The sequence below is a fragment of the Phaeoacremonium minimum genome (genome assembly GCF_000392275.1).
Source record: "Phaeoacremonium minimum UCRPA7 unplaced genomic scaffold PA7_03_scaffold_496, whole genome shotgun sequence".
NCBI lineage: Eukaryota > Fungi > Ascomycota > Sordariomycetes > Togniniales > Togniniaceae > Phaeoacremonium > Phaeoacremonium minimum.
Genome location: NW_006921398.1, coordinates 1,380,509 through 1,394,793, shown reverse-complemented (window position 1 = coordinate 1,394,793; position 14,285 = coordinate 1,380,509). Strand labels below are relative to the sequence as shown.

Here is a 14,285-nt window from a genome sequence, read left to right as displayed (position 1 = left end):
TGCAGAATTTACTGTGAAGGAAATTGCCGAGAAAGAGAACGTGGATGTTTTAGTAAACAGCGCAGCTTATGCCCTGCTTGGTCCCGTGGAAGACATCAGGTTAGTGATTAACCCGGAGACACCTTGAAATAAGTATCTAAACTCTTATGTCTAGTGATAATGAGGCTCATGCGGAGATGGAAACCAATTTTCACGGAACTCTGCGCACAATCCGCGGGGTACTGCCGAGCTTCCGCACCCGAGGCTCTGGGACCATTGTCAACGTGACCAGCGGAGCCGGGTTCGTTGGCTTTGCGAGCCGAGGACTCTACGCCGGCAGCAAATTTGCTGTCGAAGGCATGTCGGAGGCGCTGGCAAATGAGCTTGAACCTTTCAACATCCGCGTCATAATTGCCGAGCCGGGTTCTTTCAAAACCAACTTCATCAATACCATTGTGCTCCCAGAAAGGGGGATCACCAAGGCATACGAGGGAACCCCAGCCGATACGATGATCAAAATGACACAAGATCTTGGTAACAGGAGGTTGGGTAACACACAAAGAGCGTCAGAGATATTGTTGGAAGTCATTCTTGGTACTGGTCTAGCTACTGATGATAAGATACGCCGTTGCTTGAGGGTGCCCCTTGGGGAAGACTGCCTCCAAAATGCTCGAAAGAAGTGGAGGAGTTGGGGGCTCGAGTTGGACATCATGGAACCCATCTCAAAAAGCGTCGGACTAGAGGCCGAGGACAATGCCCTTAATACTTGAGCGTCATTGGTCGATGGGCCAGGGGCATCTTGGTCCGCCTAGAATTGAGAGGATATACAATGCCTTAATCGACATGAGAATGACCGCGAACACACCAATTAACTATTAGAAAACAATACGAGACCATGGAAATGAATTTGCAAGAAATACAACCCCGAATGTAGAGTGGCAGCTACACGACATTGCTTTTCACAACATCGATCTACGTGCTGAGTTGCGTGGACTCGAACGTCTTTACAGGAACCACGTCAAATTTCAGGGAAGCCTCGTGTGTTTTGGTAAACTCACTCAATGTTTTAGGCAACTTGGAGGGTACTCAATTTTTTGAGAAGATTTGATTTAAATCAGCATTTAAATCAGTGAGCAGTACTTGACATAGAGGCCGACTTAAATTTCTCAGGCACAATATACCCAAAATACCACTCAATAACATCCAACCCCATCGTTCCAATCTGCTCCGCCAACTCCTTCTGCGCTTGTTCGACATGTGGTGCCATGATTCCTCCACTTTTCTATATGAATGCGGCGTTCGTGGCGACTATATGCTTTCCTGTGTCCTACATCCAGTCAGCAGGGGTAATCCACTGGTAAGTCCGCCATCGTGAGTATTGCGGTTGAGTTATTGTGTGGCACAATAGTCCGGAGCAAATCAACGAGCCCTCGCACTTCTACTACCTCGGGTTGTGTAGAGCTACACAGGAACATCGCATGGGTGTACGCAACGCGCCTTCCCGAGGTAGACCCGCGAGCCTGCACGGGCATTGGATGAAGCTGACTTGAAAATACCCAACATCCATGGTTTCTAGAAACCAAGCCACACGAAGTGGCACCAAGGCGACACCGAAGTGGGCCTTAGCTGCTCGTATTGCCAGATAGTACAATCTTGAGCGGTTGATGTGGCCGCAACGCAGGTCCCAGCGGATTCTCAGGCTTCATCAGCAGAAATGAAATTCTTGGCTAAAGCAGCGGCAGAGAGGTTGAGAATCCAGTGGGACGGGCTTGTATTGCCATGACTTACACTCTCAAGAAGGATCGGCGAGGTCCCGTTGATTTTGGGTTGCGATGTCTGGATGTAGAAAATTCTGGACTTACCGAAGTGGTGATCATGTTGCCAGGCTAGCCTAGGCTCAAATTGAACAAACACTGCTTGTATAAAACAACAATGTGGTGTCAGAATGGTGGTGGAATGGTTGACAGGGGAGATGGAGGGTGGAAGAGTGGAAGAAGGGAAGAGTGGAAGGAGGGAAGGAGGGAAGGAGGGAAGGAGGGAAGATGGGGAGAAAGATTTGCTGTTGAATTTACTCACAGAATGTCGCTTTGAAAGACGAAATGGTTTGTGACGGCGCGGCAGAACTCGTGGATCTCTGAGTAAAGGTGGTCGACACCTCGCTTGCCACCCCTTGATAGTTGCGGCAACAAAGAGTAGCTGGGATATGAGGGGCAGTAGGATATCACGAGTATGGGTTGTCAGAAGAAGAAAGAGCAGGTCGAATTATCTCGGTTAGATACGAAAGGTGGCACTTCTGAGTGGAAAACCTGCCTTTAAGGTGAGGTTGCATGGCCGGTGTCTGCAACGAGACGTGGAGGTGATGAGCGAGCTGCACCCATGGGTGGAGCTGGGAGAAAGGGGCTTGATACGGAAAAGACAGAAGAAGGGAAAGATAAGATGCATGTGCTGTAGGGATCTGATCCAAATGGGATGTGGGTGGTCTGTGCAATTAGAAGACGACTGAAAGCATGTGTGATGGCAGTTGTAATGAGTAAGATAAGGAGTAGGGCGAGTATTGGGAGTTAAATAAAAAAAGGTTGGAAAGTAAACATCTGGCCATCGAAGGAACGAGGAGATGAGAAGAATCGAACCTGGGAAGCGGGTACTGGGAGGAAGGGCAGAAGGACAGGGCGAAGTAAAGATCAGTTGACAAGGCTGAAGGCGCGAAAAGGTGGTGTTCCAAGGTTGGAAAAGCAAGAAATGACAGACGTGGATGGTCCAACACCAATGAAGAGCGACGGAAAAGGAAGGGTTAAGAAGGCAGGTAGGAGAGAAGGGGAAACCCAGCCTGAGATGGTTGAGCTTGGAGAAGGTGAAGATCGCAGGTGATCACGTGGAAGAAGGTAGCTGAGTCTTGGCTTGTTAAGGCCACAAGGAAAACGCGCCTGCTCCAGATATTGGAGGAAGCCTGTGTAGCAGGGAAGGATTGTAGATAGTTCTGCAGGCAGCAGAGGCGAAAGAAATAGAAATGATCATACTTGTGTCATGAAAGCTGGTGACAGTCAACCAATGGAGAGAACCGATCGTGGGCTGGGTGCTGCTGAGTGAGGCGAGTAGAATAAGGGGATCTCTTGGAACGTGGAATGTTTTTCAGCATCGCAAAAGCATAGCCTAAGATGTTTGGCTCAAGATTCTGAGATCAGGTAAAGGCCGCCGGGCAAACTTCCCAGTGCATGTATGAGAGAAGAAGAAATAACCCAAGTGAAGGATTGTTGGGGAAGGCAGGGGTTATCTCCGTGGATGAAGGATATGGGATTATTAAACTTATTAAAGTTACAAGGAGCTTAGTATAATCTAGACTCTTTGAATACTGTAATTTCTGAAGGAGTTTATTCTTTTGGAGGAGGAAATGTGGTGAAATAAGTACCACGTGGCGTTCGTAATATCAAAAGAAAAAGGCAGGTGCGTCAGGATAGAGTGAGTCAGTGGGCAAGAGCAATTTCACTGGTCGATCGACGCGACCCAAGTTGGGCAAGTGTCCTGGACTTCGGATGACAGACTGATCACAGCGCGTTAGTTGCTATGAGACGCGTAAAGTAGTGAATAACATTATGACGAGGTTGCCCGTTGCGCCATCAGGCGGTCGTATCTTAAAACACTTTGACACAGCACTTCGGCCCCTATTGCACAATCTTCAGGACTTGTATACTCTTCGGGGTTATGGCTGATGCCCTTCCTGCTCGGTACGAAGATCATGGACGTTGGACACCAACGGCTGGTGTAAACACTGTCGTGTCCAGCCCCACTGGTCATGTCTTGGTACAATGAAGAGTTCCCTAGAACCGACTCAGCTGATGCACGAACAGCATCAATACAATCTTTGTGAAAGAGCACAGCAGGAGACACCGAATCAGTCGTCCAAGTCACAGACAACGGTGGTGAGGAGGGATAGGCTGCCCCATTGCCGTCGACATCCTGGCCCTGGGCTAAAGCCTCAAAATCCTTTTTCAGCGCAGCCTCAACACTCTCTACTGTTGCATCCGCCGGTGCTCGTACATCCAAGCTGAACTGAACGTTACCAGGAATAGTATTTACACTCCCCGGAGACAAGGTCAAGATGCCAGTAGAAGCCAACGCAGAGTGCTTCGTTGCAATGCGATACGAATGAGTTATGAGCCGAGCAGCAAGTAAAAGGGCATCTGCTCGTCCAGAGAATGGTGTTGTGCCCGTGTGTGCCGCTGTGATAGAGTCAGCTGCATGAAGCATTCATGAGACGTGGTGAATAGCCCATACCCCGGCCTTCAACATCAATCGTGTACCACTTGTATGCTTGTACGCCTTGAACCACGCCGATTTTCTGCTTCTCATTCTCCAGAATGGGTCCTTGTTCTATATGAAGCTCAAAATGAGCGCTCATTGGTGTCGACTTGTATGAGGCCGGCATGGTTCCAAGATAGCCAATACGCTCCAACTCCGACTTCATCGTTGCTGTGCCACCACCCACCTCCTGGAGATTGTGAGCTCGATCGAGGGGAATATCCTCCGCCCAGACACCAGAAGAGACCATACTAATAGGGAACCTCGCGCCCTCCTCACTATGGCCAATGATCAGTACGGTTCAGTCAAATGCGTATAGCGCGATGCCCGAACCTGATTAAGTACTTACTTTGTCCAATTGACTACTCCGATAGGATATTCGGTCTCAACCCAATGATCCTGAAGAAGCTTTAGCATCTCAACCCCTGACAAGACACCTAAGATCCCATCATATCGTCCAGCAGCCGGCTGAGTATCGAGATGCGACCCAGCAAAGATTGGAGGGACGTCAGTTCGTCGACCAGGCCGCACGGCAAACATGTTTCCCATGGCATCGACTTTCACCGTGCAGCCAAGAGCCTTCGTTGTCTCGGCAAACCAGTCTCTTGCTTGCCAGTCAGAGTCTGTTAATGACAGACGTGACATCCCTGTCTCAGTCGGCGCACTGTATCATTATTAGCGAATGATCTGCTGCTACGCTTCCAGAACTAGGGAGTTGAGCTGCCTACCTTCCCCATCTCATTCCAGTTCCAAATCCACAAGTGTAATGAAGCGTTTCCATCAATCTACTTTGATCTACTTTGATAGACTTCAAATCTTCATCTGTCATGGTCGATGTATGAATGAGTGATCTAGAGATGGTGGAGCCCCTTAACATTGGAGCTACCGTGGCGTTCTTCGCCAATCTCTTCCACCCATTGCTGCATTTTGGCGATATAATCCGGAACGATGTTGCTAACATTGTATATAAGAAAAATCCGAACTTGGACTGTATATGAAAGAACGAGATGAGTTACAGACACTTGAACACGGCTTGCGAAGAACTTAAGTTGAAGAAGCATCTGGTGCTAGCATGTCGGCGAACCCCGCATCATAGAGCACAATCTTATCAGCACTCCACCACTCTTAACGGTGATGTCCAATCACAAAGAGGATTTTGGCATTTGTTGTCTCCTGATTCTCATATGATGGACTTGATGCTCCAAGATCATTAGATTGATCGGGAGTTGGGATTGCCGCTCAGGACTTAGTGCAAGTGATTGACTTAACTTAACTCTGGTGAGTGTCTGGTAAGTTATCACGGGGCTATTCAAAAGCAAGCAGTGTATTTTGGTCAGAAATGGGTGGATTCATGTACAATCATCTCGGTCCAGCCCATATTGAGATACCAGCCTGAGGCATGTCAAAAGATCTTGGTAGCCGGGCTTGACCAGTTCAACATGCACACCACAGTACCGGCACAGCTGAACATTGTTAGGAACAATTCTGTCATGATCCAGATCCCTAACTCTCCCAGAACAGATCTCAACTCGCTTTTGGACAGCTTTGAGCGTCATATGACGGGTATGGCCAAGGACAAACATTAAGAACCCCCATATGCCAGCCTTGAGGTTAGTCGGAGGCAGAAGAGCTGGAATCTGATACGGCGGATCTGATAAGGAGGCACATGCTTTAAACACCAAATATGAGGATTTACAGCGGAACTGTAGCGAGTTCAGAAACTTAGAGATCATTGATGGAAAAGATGAACGCCAGTAAGGACCAGATCCAAGATCGGAATGACGATGCTCTAGTACGGTATTCCTCGTGGCCTATAACAATGGACTCTTATTAGTATGATACTCATCTGATTTACTAGTATTGGGTGTCCTATTAAATCTCAGCGTTGCGTCTGAGTATAGTTCACCAAGTGTTTATTGTATGTGCTTATTACCAAATCGTGAAGTACGATGTAGGTACACCAGGTTCGTCCCTATAGGAAGTAAGTAAGCTGTGAGATTATCACTGGCTCTCGATTTTCATAGATATGTCTGTTGAGTCGTGTTTATTCGGGTAATTAACGGTGCAGGTGGCGGCTCATTCGCAATCGCGATGACGTGATTCGTCCCGCAGATAACAACATCGCGACATCCCGAATGGCGACCACGCATCACCAAATTCGTACACAAAGCCGACAGCCGTGATGGTGGGCAAGAATCTTATCTTGAGCCATCCAAGATCAACTTGCGTGCTCATGGATAGACCCAGAGGGCTTCCAGGTGGACGGGTGCCGCGCCCGATCTGGCCTCCGAAATTGATCTGATTGGAAAGGAACGGCGCACGCAATCGGCCCAAGATTAATGTCATTGCGACCCCGCATGTACGTACGGCTGTCGGTACTGGTATAAAGGCATTGAAAAGAAGCAATCATGCCTCAGGGGCGGCCGTAACGTCCAGACAATTAAAATCCAAAGATATTGGAACATGGCTCCTTCCGCAGTTGAGACTATCACCGTCCCGGTGTCCGAGGCACCGGTGCTGAAGTTGCACTCTACCCAGAGCGGCACGGGTGACTACAAGGAACTATCTACACGAGGCTTTGACAAGGAATCGGAAGCAGGCAAGAAGGGATGGCAAGCTGCTAAGGTAAGACCATGTCCTTGTCATTGATGTGCTACACGAGCCTAACAAGAGTGGAATAGTATCCGAACTATTTGCCGACATGGAACCCGAACCAGAAATACGCCCCTCTACAGCCGTTCGAGCACTACGAGCACGGCAAGGATGCCGACACATCGTACCCTGACCTTCTGCCCGCGGAATCAAAGGTCACTGATCTCACACCCACCATCGGAAGTGAGGTACGCGGTGTCCAGCTAAGCAAGTTGACAAAGGAGGGCAAGGACCAGCTAGCCCGTTATGTGGCCGAGCGCAAGGTCGTCGCTTTCCGTGAGCAGGACTTCGCCGATCTCAACATCCAGGACGCGCTCGACTTCGGAGGTTACTTTGGCCGTCACCACATCCATCCAACCTCTGGCTCTCCTGAAGGCCACCCTGAGATCCATCTCGTTCATCGTGCTGCCGGTGACAAGTCAGCCGATGAGTTCTTTGCCAGCCGTACTAGCTCGGTTGCATGGCACTCTGATGTAAGCTACGAGCAACAGCCTCCGGGAACCACTTTCCTATACATCCTGGACAAGCCGGAGACCGGCGGCGATACCTTGTTTGTCAACGCCGCGGAGGCATATAACAGGCTCAGCCCCCTGTTCCAGGAGCGACTTCACGGACTCAAGGCGGTCCACTCTGGAATCGAGCAGGTCAACGCATCGGTGGCCAAGGGTAGCATCAAGCGCCGAGAGCCGGTTTTCAATGCTCACCCAATTGTCCGCACTCATCCCGCGACAGGGGAGAAGGCCCTGTACATCAACCCGCAGTGTAAGCATATGCTCCAAGGATTTCTAGTGATGACGAGAACATACCGACTGACAATGAATCTAGTCACCCGTGAAATTGTTGGCTTGAAGAAGGAGGAGTCCGATGCCCTCCTGAAGTTCCTGTATGACCATTTGGCATTCGGTGCCGACTTCCAGGCCAGAGTGAAGTGGGAGGAGGGTACTGTGGTCGTTTGGGACAACCGAGTAACTCAGCACTCTGCCCTCATCGACTGGAAGAGCGGGCAGAGGCGACATCTAGCAAGAATTACTCCTCAAGCCGAACGTCCGTACGAGACGCCGTTCAAGGCTTAGAACTTGTATATAGACTTCTGCATAGCAAACAAGCCTTGTAAATGTGGGGTAGTTATATGAATCGAAGCGCAGAATCAAAGCTTCAATCTCGCTTCTCCTGCTTTATCGTGACATCAACAAGCGATAGTCGCCCCCGCCCCCCAAGTCGTTCTCGTCGTTCTTTGATGTCCCTCAAGAACAATCCATCGTCAGGATTGTCGGACTCGGGTTGATTAGGAGATTGAGGACTAGGATCGCGATTCAAACGGTTCGCTTTCTGAAGTTCGTGGTTTAGTGAACCGCCTCCTCTTTGATCGTGCGGATTGCGATTAGGGATGGTGGCGCTGGATGAAGTCGGGACGGTTTGATGATGGTAGACTGGCCCATCTAGATCTTGGCTATCGTCGCTCGTCTCGGAGTCGACCTTCATCTGCCTCTGTGAGGGGTTTGAGTGAGGTTTGGTCTCTGAAAGCGCATCGATGAACCGCCTGCTTCCTTTTGAAGGGCTGTTACCCTGATAACCAGCCGCAGCCCTCGTCGCATACAGCGCTGATGTCACAGAGGTCAAGAGCAGGGACTTCTTCCTAGGGCTATCTAAAAGACCTTGGAGAGATGTGCCTGCCCAAGGTCTACGATCATCATCGTCGGACTGCGGCTCATCTACGTTAGAGCGAGCGCGCTTCAAGCCTCTACGCTGCTTCGCAAGCCTAGCAACGGCATCTTGTCGTCTCTTAACCGAGCTTGTCATTACTCCCGTAACTGGGCGCGAGATAGAGTTGATGGTGTCTGCGTTCTGCTCCTTGGCGAGGCTCTTCAGTCGGTGATACTCAGCGGCGTGCAAGTGGACAGTGAAGGTATTGGCCACGGAGAGAAACTCGTCCTCCACCATTCTCCAGCGATCATCATTCTCAGCACCTTCGACCATGAAGCTAATATGTTACGTGAGCGATTTTGCAACAGTCAAACAAATTGTCCAATATACCTTTCTACAGGTGGTTCAGGTGGTGGGGAAGTCGAGGGTGAGCGTTCTTTCCTTTGATTAGCATGGAAATCATTGGCGCAGAGAGGTGAGGCAGTACCTCGCTTTGTAGAAAGGCTGAGGCGAGCAACACTCTTTGTTTTCGAAGCTGAGGCGACCTGGGCTCCCAAAGGGGTGCCCTTCGGCGTACCGCTCCTTGAAGCGATGGGGGTCCGAGCTGGGGAATCGGCCCGGAGAACATCAGCGCGCGGACGGGCGCCGCCGTCCTTCTTCCACGGCAAGCTGCGGGTCATACTCGGGCTCGGAGATACCTGCAGGGAGGTTAGGGCGACATTACGACGAGATCAAGTCCTCACAGCTGTGAAGTCATCACGATCATCGAGTGATAGGGTCTGCTCGCCACTCAATACACACAGGTGGTGGAGAAGGAGGGACGGGTGGACGACGCGGTGCCACGTGAAGAGGATGGGGGGCAATTGGCGGGGGAGCTTTGACCCTCTTCGTCCAAGCACGTCCTTCACCTTCAAAGTCCTACATTACCGTAGCAATATGATTGACTCTTGAAATTGTAATTAACCAGATATATCAAAGGCTCCGGTCTATTCAGTGCATGGAAGCCATATTGCTTGCAGTGGCCTCATCAGGTATTGGTATCTCAGCTGAACTGCCGTGTATTTACTGTACTGGCAAAGTGGCGGGCATCACTCTTTGGCAATCTGAGGAACAAAGAAACAACTTTGACAGATGCTACAAAACCTGGCGCAGAGATTGGATCTTCTCCCGCCACATCTGAAATGAAACCGTCTTTACAACCTTTGGTTGGAGGTCAATTTGATATACAATCTGAGAGATACTCAAATAAACACTCTATGATGAGAAGTCACTGCTTCCAGCTTTGCGGGGCACTGCAATCAAGCTTGATAAGGTGGGCTCCGCAACAGAGATACCACAGATAAGACTCGCGATAATGTCTGATACTGCAGCACAGAATGATAATAAACAATAAAGAAGTGTACATCAAATCGAAACTCCACGACGCCATGAGTGAACCTCCAATGGCCGGCGGCTTGATCCCCTGGGCGCCGCCGGCGAGCGCATTCAAGGTGCCTACGGGCCGGCTCCACCCAGGTCTTGCCGGCTGAGACTTTTATCTCGTAACAAGACTGCACCTGGATGGACGGCTGCCATTTCCTTTACGTTTTTGACAGGTCTGAAGGCCAGGTATTACGCGACGACAACTTCCCGCCAGGCCGATCTTGAATAACGTCACATTCTCATTATTAACCAATCGTTACTATTCATATCAAGGTGTGTCTGTGTCAGCTCATGTAGAGCTCCTCATCGGGGTGCATTGACAATTGCACAGCAACCCCCGCCAATCCGTAATGAGCGCTTCATGGGTATCACAACGCTAAGATTATATAAACGACATTTCCCCGCTCAGACTCTTCAGAAAGGTGCTTTTTGGTCAATCGTGGGAGCGAGAAATGCTCTTGCTGTCCACAATATCGCGTGGCATGCACCCAACAGTCGACGAGAATGGCCGACCGAACCGAGATAGCCTCCTCGTTGTCTTTGCGTGTACACTTTATACAAGAAGCTGCTGGACGTCGTCTTATCATGACTTCTTAGGGGGTTGTCGATAATTGACTCCTCAAATTTGAGCGCTAGTATTCGGGCACATGCAATTTCAGATGCCGCGTTCTGTCGAGTGTCGGCCCCAGCAGATCTGCTGAAACGCCGTAGAGCCATAGCGGCACGATATAATGTGGAGCAGCAAGTCCATATAGTCTTCTGCCAGATGCTTCTAGAAATCATGGCTGCTGGGTGCCTGAGAAGAAGAGATCCTGAGCTCCGATGTTTGCGAAGAACGAATGAGAGGCAGCAGCATCCAGGTCCAAGAGGCCAAAATCCGGTGTATTTGGAAGAAGAGAGAAGTGATCGTGGGGTGTAACTTCGAGACTGGATTCGATGCCTACAGTGCCGAGCTGGGGAACACTCGACATTATATCCGGAGCTGGCTGATGGGATTCCGTCTTGTTGGGTCGATCGAGGCGGCGGCCGACAGGCGATTGGCTCATGTCGAGATCCTGCAAGCTTTCTTCCATTTCCCGCAAGGCTGTCGTGACGAAGCCGACTCCTTTCGCGCGGACTTTCAGGCTCCACCGGAAGTCGTCCAATTTCTGCCGGTAGAACTCGGCCTCCTCATCAGTGGAGCTAGTCGCCCAAAGCAAACCTCCATATGTGCGGATGTATGCAAGTGACTTTGGTGAGGCAAACCACCAGAATCCCTGAAGATGCTCTGGCCGAAGGGCCTCCAAGAAGTTCATTGCATGCTCCAGCCTAGCCTTTCCCGCTTCTCGGCAAACGTCTCGAAGATGTTGCGGCGTATTTGGTGTAAGATTCCGTACGATGAATCGATATACCATGATCTCTGTTACGAAGTATGAGAGATGGAGGTAGCCATTGGAACAGAGCTTCCTGATCTTGATATCCTCCATGCGCAGTCCTAGAGGCATCTCACTCGCCCACTCCTTCAACTTGACAATTATTGGCTTTACAAGCTCCAGGAGCCCTTGAATTCCGCTTCGAGCGAATATCTCCTCGTTCCAGGTTTGATCAGGACCGTAAAGCGTCTCGAGGGCTTCAGCCATAATCTCGGTAAGTCGTGTTAAATGTATGAAGAGCAGGCGGCCCTTCTCTACTTCTGTGCTTCCTTCTTTCTCATCTTGGTCTGCCCCGGACTCCGGGAAATCATCTAAAGAGACTCGGGGCATTCGCCAGTTTGAATGCAGTACATGGGAGGGGCGGCCATGGATCAGAGCTCCCCACTTGTCTTGCATTATAATTGCCCATGCAAGCCTCCTTCGCAGTCCTTTCTCCCAATCGGGTATGTTCCACGTCGAGCAATCAACATGGAGTCCTAGCTCCTCGCCAACGGCAACTATTTGGCTGGTCAAAACCCAAGAGTCACCACCAGATCGCTGGAGGAGAAGGAGTCCCGCCTGAATGGTTGACAGTTTTGGCCGGTGAATCACGGCCGTCAACGCCTTTGTCGCTGCTTTTACCAATGTGTCTCCGTCTGGTTTGTCTTTCGTCGACAAGTCGTGATCATATTCCCACCAATCCATTGCCAGGAGGTAAACTGCAGCGAGCAAAGGCGGCGAAAACTCCTTATAGCTTCGTGCATACTTCTCGAGAAACACACCCTTGTGCAAGACCGGATAACTAGGATGAACGGTACGAAAATACAAATCAACCAGTCCGGGACCATGGGGTCGCACTATCTGCTCTATTGCCTCGAGGTCTTCCTCATCCTCGCCACTGAAAAGAGTCTGGCTATCTGGTCGAGATAGAAAAGTAGTCTGGTCCCCTACTCTTCGAAATTTGGAGCCGTTATCCCTGCTTCCTTTATTCTGGGACATGTGTATGAGATCGAGTAGCACTCCTTCGTGTAATGAACCTGGTCCAATGTACTTGAAATGCGTCGTTCGGTGAAGGCCGAGGGTACGGTCAAGGAGTGATTTGCCATTGGACATTCCGCCTAGCTGGACAGCAGAGTCTTCCCTCGATGATGTCTGTCTTGGCTTCTTTCTTGATTGACTGTTGTGTTGAAGAGATTAGCTCTTAGCTTGTGATATGGTGCCTGGATTATGTTTCGGCAAGAACACTCACGGCTCTTCAACCACAGGAGGGTCACTTCGAGGCATGGTATCGTTGTCGACACCATCGAGGCCCCTCTTCTTCCTCCTTTGTGGCTCATCTAAATAAGTGCAGTCGCGCTGGTGAAAGGAGCAGAGAACGCATTTGTCTTGATTCGGTTCCTTGACACATCTCGACTTTCGCTTTCGACAGGTATCGCAAGGTCGGTCTGCTCGAGAAGGCTTCCGCGCCTGGGATTGAAGAGTCGTCTCGGGACTGGAGTGACTCGTCTCTGAGGCATTGTCCATATTGAGGAGCTCTAGCGGCTTCTAGGCCTCACATAGTGTGCATTTACCGCCAATCTTGTCTGTCTAGCGAGGCGCTTTCTTCTCAGAGGAGCCCCTCGTGATGTTTGTTGAAGACCGATCGCATCTTGCCGAGAAAGCCTTATCTGATAAGCAAAAGCACGGACCACTGGCTGCACGACCTTATTGCTAATGAAATCGTGTGACCTGAAATGCATGCATAAATCCCTGCATAACATTGTACGGCAGATTCATGTTAGAGATCAATGTTGCACTTGTTCTTGAGTGCTAATTTTTAATTCCTTTGAGCTCATCAATCATTCAATTTCTAGGAATCATACTATTATCGGTGCTTTTACTTCTCGCCGTGGTAGCTGAAATTGCATTTGTGCTCAAGAGCTGAGCGGTTGCCAGTTCGATCTGATAACATCCACAATGACACCGTGATCCAGGTGCTGCTTCAACCCGCTAACTACAACAACCGCAACAACACCCTCGACTCCCTTGATGCGTATCGGGACACCTCCGCCATGAATTGCATACTCTCTGGCCTTTTCTGGGCTCAGGCCGTATTTGGCAGCGAAAGCCTCTTCGTCCGCATCAAACTTGCAATGCAAGAACCAGGTGCTGCAGCCCCATCTGAGGACACTGTTACGCTTCCGGCGGACCCAGACCTCATTGTCGGGGGGCATGCCTGACCCGTTAACACACTGGAAAAGAACATGACTGTTGTTCGCCAGCGCGATTGATATCACAGTCGGCGTCTGGGGTGCCAATGGCAGCAATCTCTGTCGAAGCAGGTTGCCCAAAACCCATGCATCGTCGACTGTGAAGGAGTCGACGATGAATGAGTCGCACTCAGCCTTTACGGCATCGGCCTGGATGACGGTTAGCCATCCCTTCTTGGGGACAAGCGCGTATTTGACAACCTACGTCTTCCGGTGGGTTATAGATAGGCGCGTCCTCCGACGGCACTTGTGCGCTTGCACGACGGGTCCAAACCTGCTGGCTCATCTTCGCTTAGGATCTGGGGAAATGCAGCTGTTCGATGACAACCAATACAACAGTGAAAGTTTAACACAACTCTTCAGTATCTCGGTATATAAGCAGCAGAAAAATGAAACCGCTCTCGACCCACTTACGAATGAAGCCGGAGTTCGGCCGTCCAGCAGCCAAGTGCTCTTGTGGGGTTTCCTGACGTAGGTCATGCCGCCCTTACCCGTGGGTCCAATTAGCTTTAATCAACCTCCGTTAATAAAAAGGGCCGCCAAGTCTACCTATGATGAAAATGAGTGCTGTTAGGCTATTCAAATCTCTTATAATATGTCGGAGCTGAGTGATCGCTCGTGTTCCAGCAAGCTGCCTGCTGAGTTATACTTT

The 14,285-nt window shown here is 50.2% G+C and overlaps 2 protein-coding genes across 2 annotated transcripts; one reads left to right on the top strand and one right to left on the bottom strand.

The window, feature by feature from the left end:
* Nucleotides 1–6,738: 6,738 nt before the first annotated feature.
* Nucleotides 6,739–8,000, top strand: UCRPA7_7048 (putative alpha-ketoglutarate-dependent taurine dioxygenase protein; the record flags this gene model as incomplete). The annotated part of the gene is made up of 3 exons (XM_007919583.1): nucleotides 6,739–6,900; nucleotides 6,957–7,689; nucleotides 7,753–8,000. 3 exons carry the CDS (start codon nucleotides 6,739–6,741, stop codon nucleotides 7,998–8,000), a joined length of 1,143 nt encoding a protein of 380 aa, XP_007917774.1.
* A 5,297-nt stretch (nucleotides 8,001–13,297) lies between these two features.
* On the bottom strand, nucleotides 13,298–13,919 carry UCRPA7_7047 (putative duf967 domain-containing protein; the record flags this gene model as incomplete). The annotated part of the gene is made up of 2 exons (XM_007919582.1): nucleotides 13,298–13,783; nucleotides 13,839–13,919. The coding sequence occupies 2 exons, from the start codon at nucleotides 13,917–13,919 to the stop codon at nucleotides 13,298–13,300; spliced, it is 567 nt and encodes a 188-aa protein (XP_007917773.1).
* Between the last annotated feature and the right edge of the window lie 366 nt (nucleotides 13,920–14,285).